Source organism: Arachis duranensis, chromosome 4 (assembly GCF_000817695.3).
Source record: "Arachis duranensis cultivar V14167 chromosome 4, aradu.V14167.gnm2.J7QH, whole genome shotgun sequence".
NCBI classification, from domain to species: domain Eukaryota; kingdom Viridiplantae; phylum Streptophyta; class Magnoliopsida; order Fabales; family Fabaceae; genus Arachis; species Arachis duranensis.
The window spans coordinates 20,586,566-20,592,721 of NC_029775.3; the positions used below are offsets into that span (position 1 = coordinate 20,586,566).

The window sequence follows — 6,156 nt, forward strand, 5'->3', positions numbered from 1 at the left end:
GAGACTATGAAGCTCTTGCTATCATGCATACCATTTTAGAACCATTTAATTATGACCTGAATTTGGATACCATACCACATTACACTGGATGTTATTGATTTAATGGTGATTACATTTTTATTTTTTCTTTTTATTAGAAGATATTTTTAATATATATATTTTATTTGAATCTTATATTTGCTAAGAATAAATTAGAATCCAACACAAATCGGTTTGTTAGTGATGATTAAAGCTGAAATTTCCCTCTTAGAAGTAAATACAGAATGTTATATGATTTATCTAATGGTCCTTTTGACAAGGCTCTTCATTTCCAAATTCCAATATATACCATTAAACGTATAAAATGTTTGATTATTTAAAGAATAAAATAATATTTTTAATCATGAAAGATTTTAGCATTTATAATTCTAACTATGGAAGGATAAACTAATTTAATACTTTTAAAAAATTAAGTTAGTTTAACAAAACTACCTAAAATAGATATTTTGTTGTATGTTTTTGTCAAACTAATCTAATCATATCGAGTTAACTTATATCTTTTATAGTTAAAATTGTTGAATTCAAATTTTTCATAATAAAAATGGGAGTTTACTTTTATTTAAATATACTGGGAATATAAAATTATATTATATATATATTTAATTAAAATATAATCATTCAATAAAAATGTTTGATTATAAAAGTTCAACTCAATTATCAAGTACTTCAAATATCTCATCAATAGAGAACGAAGTATATAACTAAAGGATGATATCAAATTCTCTTAATATAATTATGCATTAAAGTATTATTAACAAAGATTAATTTTAATACACTGATATTTTAAAAAGTTTAAATTTATGTATTTAGATTATTTTTTAAGTAGTAAATTTAAAAATGAATTATTTTAATTTTAATGATGTAGCAATATGCGATTAAATATCTTTGTAAAATTTTTTATGTTGTTAATATATGTAAATTATTTTTTTAAATATTAATAAAATAAATATAATCTTTATTTAAAGTTTGATAAGGACCAACTTCCTCATCAATAATTATTTTTTTCATGATTTATCATGATCATCATCAACATTATTAGCCAAACTCATCATCTTGTGTAAGATTGTAGTGGTGGATCCCCCTCTGTTCTATAATAATTAAAAAACATAATTAGACAGAGTCGTACAAATCACTTGAACTATATGGTTTCTTGACTTTCTTCGTATTCCAAAATATCTTTCTTATACAACATTTCAACTTTGTTAGAAAGTCCTTAAAGCATGTGCAAAGTGATTTTTTTTTTATATTGGGTTCAGAAGGGTGTCATTTTTTAAAATATCTCATTATGCGCGTTGTATTCAATTATGGGGGTGCTACAATCTTAATTTTTTAACTTTGTTAGAATAACAAAACGGCGATATTGTTTAATACTTTTAGTAATTTTTAAAATTTAAAAAATATATATTTTTTTTTTATGAAAATGTCAATGATTTTTTTAAATTAATTAAATTTTTTTATTGTATTTTCTGAAAGTAAAAAAAAAAATCATAGCAAAGTAAAACTCACATGAAACGAAATAATTTGGTGTATCACATTAATATTAAAAAATATATAAAAATACAATTTATACACTAAAATTAGTTATCATGTATATATAAGAGTAAAATATCGTTTTTGTCTCCAATAATATTTGGAATAAATATCAAAATTGTCCTTAAATACTATTTATACACTAAAATTAGTCACAAAATAATTTCTTATATTTATATATTAACTTATAATTTTAAGTGTAAAATTATAAAAAAATAAATTTATTTAGAATGAAAGTAATGTGATTAAGTATAATTTATTTAGATGTGATTAAAAAATAATTGAATACTATGTATAGTAAAAAATTGATATTATTGAAGAATAAAACTAAAATTTATTTCTATGTATCGTTTTTGTCCCTAACGTTTTCGTCCTATTTAAGTTCCTAATGTTTTAAAATCATCTCAATTTTGTCCCACCGTCAATTCTGTTAACGGATACCTAACAGCAGGACAACATTGAACCAATTTTAAAACGTTAAGGAATTAAATAGAACGATTGAAATGTTAGGGACAACTTTAAGACTTACCCAAACATTAAAAACAAAAACAATTCGACACATGTATTGTTTATTTTATTTTTAATGTATATTTTGTATTTCAATATATATTTTATAATAGTAACTAATTTTAGTGTGCAGCTAACATTAATCATAAAAAAAAATTAGCCGTACAAAGTTGGTGACTATTAATTGCATTTCTGTCAGGTAAACTGAAAATAAAGCTTGAAACTAAAAAGCCAAAATTACATAGCAACCACCTTCAGCCAAAATTATTGCAAGGATATGAATGTGTCATGGTTTGTATGATCAAATATGATATCAAAATCTTAGTTACCAACTCTTCTTTAATTTCCATGTCACACTCTCTTTCTCTCCCTCATTAACTTTATATATATTTCCTCTACTACCCATTTATTTAAATGGCCACACATCTAGAATGCTTCTTCCTCAAACTTGAGCCCCTTCTCACAATGGCAAGAACATTTCTAGTTTGGTTCTTGTGTCTTGGGGTGCCTTGTTTCTTTGTAATTATTGATGGTGGAGTTTATGGAGATCATCAGAACTTGCATCCAAGAACCATTTCTGGTGCCAATCACTACCATAAAGATATAAGAAGATTACAAGCCTTTAAGGCCTCTCTTACTAGACATGCTTCTGTTGCTTCAACACCTTCTTCATTTTCATCCTCTTCTGCTTCTTCCCCTTTGCTATCTGAGGTGATTAAACTCAATTGTGTTACTTTTTTTTCTTTTTGTCAGAAAAGTAATTGTATGGTCTTGGCTTTTATTTGATAAATAGATCAAAATAGAAAATATAAATAAAATAAAATGTTTTGTTCTTATTTTTTCGCTAGTATTTATCTTCTGTTGCGGTTTTATCTTTATTTTGAAACATTTATCAAACAGAGTCTTAGAACAACGTTTAGTGTGTTTTTAAGAATTACTTAGAATCTTTTACTGATATAATTTTAAATATTATAAATAAAAATGAGTAATTATAAATATTTTTGGAACACACACATAACATATGAATCAATAACATGCCAATTTGTAATTTCTCACAAAAACTAAGAGTGCATTTAGTTCACATTTTTATTTTTATTTTTATTTTTTTCCATAAAATTTTAAACATAAAAGCAGAAATAAAATTGCGAACTAAAAGATGTACAAGTCTATTTCAGCTAAGTGACAAAAAATACATATTTTCTGCCTATGTTGTAGTACTCTTTTTATTTTATTTTGTTTCTGATTTTGTTGGTTGGAAAATTTGTGAAATGAATGATGCTTATGTTGTGTGATGCAATTGAAGGGTGTGAACAATCCACGTGTATACCACGTGACATCGTATGGGGCAGATCCAAGTGGGAATTCAGACAGCACAGAAGCAATTCTTGCAGCCATAGCAGATGCAGCCAAGGTTCCAAGTCAAGGACAGTTGATGCAGGGCATCACTGATCTTGGAGGTGTCCATGTTGATCTTGAGGGTGGTAGCTACCTCATCAGCCGTCCACTGCGCTTGCCGGCCGCCCGTCTAGGGAACCTCATGGTATGAAATTCTCTTATTTGATTCCAGAAAAAATTCATTTAACTTCAATTTAGACCGCGATGTTAAAATTAAATAATTAACGAAATGTCTTACATGACATTAATATAAGAACAAGTACAAACTCTAAAAGTACAAAATCAACCGTAGATGCATTAATACATTTATTTATCATTATTTTTAGTTTTATAGAAAATATTTTATTTAAATTGTAAGAAAAATGATAAATAAATGTATGGATGTATCTATGGTTGATTTTGTGCTTTTGAAACTTGTACTTGTTCTCCAGATTATCAATCTTGTTCTTATACTACTATCACCTCACGGTGAAACTACATCGAAACTAAATAATATTTTTTTGGATTCAAACATGACACTTTAAATTTTAAGACCCAAAATAGGATTACGCCAAAATGTAAAGACCAATTTAATACTTTACCGAATTTTTAAAGTGCGATTTAGTTTGCGTTTTTATTTTCTTTATTATTTATTTTTAAAATTATATTAAAAAAACAGTAAAATAATAATTTTTTTATTTTTATATTCTAAAAAAATACTAAAAATAAAAATGCAAATCAAACTTAACTTTTGATTTTCTATGATTAGCATTAGTAGATTAGTACGCAATATGAAATTTTCTACCGAAGTTTGCAATTTCCTTAGCATTTGACAATTGTCATATATTTTGGAAGACTTTATTGTATTGACTGATAGACGACATTAATTTTTGAGGCAGGTAATTAATTAGTCTTGATATGTTTTTGTCACAATGGTTAAATAGTTGGTATAACTGCACCAAGAAAATGACAATTTCTAATGTGCTTTTAATTAGAAGATATTTTTGTAAAGCAATTTCGTTATCATTTGTTTTTAAAATTCAATGTGTATAATTTCAACGTAAAATTGTTCTACATAAACATCTAATTTTGTATTGTGACATCAACAAAAATCACACAAATATAAATATCTAATTAAATGATAGTATTTACCCGTACATACTAATTAAACTCATTTTCAATGTACCATAACACTTGAGTTTGAAATTTTGTTTGTAATTTGATGAAATCAGATACATGGTGGAACTATAAGAGCCTCAAATAACTTTCCAGAAGATGGGTACCTCATTGATTTGTCATCAACCTCTTCTTCTTCTTCTTCTTCTAATAATAATAATAATAATAATAATAATAATGAGAACAATGGAGCTAACTCAGAGAGTTCCCGTTCTTCACGCTACAATTTTGAGTACATAAGCTTCAAGGACCTCTTGTTAGACTCAAACTTCAGAGGTGGGGGCATTTCAGTAATTAACTCACTCAGAACTAACATAGACAACTGTTACATTACACACTTCACCACAAATGGAATTTTAGTCCAAAGTGGTCATGAGACATACATTAGAAACACTTTTCTTGGCCAGTACGTAACCGCAGGAGGTGATAAAAATGAAAAGAATTTCTCCGGGACCGGAATAAGTCTCCTCGGCAACGATAACGCCGTCACGGATGTTGTCATTTTCTCTGCAGCTATAGGAATAATGGTAACCGGTCAGGCCAACACGTTCTCCGGCGTGCATTGTTACAATAAGGCCACCGGATTTGGAGGGACCGGGATATATCTGAAGCTGCCGGGGCTAACACAGACAAGGATTGTGAATTCTTACATGGATTACACGAGTATCGTCGCCGAGGATCCGGTCCAGCTCCATGTCTCTAGCAGTTTCTTCCTTGGTGATGCCAACATTGTCCTTAAATCAGTGAATGGTGTTGTGAATGGAGTCAGCATTGTTGATAACATGTTTTCAGGGTCCGGTTCTGGGGTGGAGATTGTTCAATTGGACCAATCAAAAAACAGTTTCAACCAAATTGATCAAGCTATTGTTGATAGGAACATTGTGAGGGGAATGAATTTGAAGGCCACAGTGGCAAAAATGTCAATTCAAGGGAATGGAACATTATGGAATGTTGATTTTAGTAATGTTCTGCTTTTTCCAAACCTTATCAGAAATGTTCAGTACTCATTAAGCTCTAGTGGTGGAACATTCCCTAATCATGCTTTGAGGAATGTATCTGAGAACAAGGTTGTGATTGAAACAAGTGAAGCAGTGGATGCAAATGTTTTTGTTACTGTGGATCAGAGTATGGTAAATTGATTGAACAGGGTTTGAACTTTGTAGAGTGACCAAAACAATATAATTTAATTTATCTGGTCATTTTTTATTTTTAGTCCTAAGTTCTAAGTGGAGGGAATTTTTTGGATATGATATGAGCATGCCTTTGTTGCCAAGTCTTCCTTTCTTTATTATCTGGACAGAGTTAATTAAACATTATATATTATATATTAACGATCATACAAACTATATATATAATTTTGCGGGTTATGCTAATAAGTTTACAATATTTAAGGAGAAAAAACAAATTAAGGATGTATGTGATAGTTAATTATTTGGTTAGTCATTATTACAATATGATAATTAAACTATAAGTTCTCTTAAAGAAGTGAATGCATTGCATCTATTTATTTTTATTTGTTTTTGATTAGAA

General features: G+C 28.2%; 1 protein-coding gene across 1 annotated transcript; it reads left to right on the forward strand.

Annotated features, from left to right (window-relative positions):
- Positions 1-2,322: 2,322 nt before the first annotated feature.
- On the forward strand, positions 2,323-5,918 carry LOC107483712 (polygalacturonase QRT3). Its single transcript, XM_016104323.3, has 3 exons — positions 2,323-2,787; positions 3,380-3,616; positions 4,683-5,918. The coding sequence occupies exons 1-3, from the start codon at positions 2,491-2,493 to the stop codon at positions 5,763-5,765; spliced, it is 1,617 nt and encodes a 538-aa protein (XP_015959809.1). The 5' UTR covers positions 2,323-2,490; the 3' UTR covers positions 5,766-5,918.
- Positions 5,919-6,156: the final 238 nt, after the last annotated feature.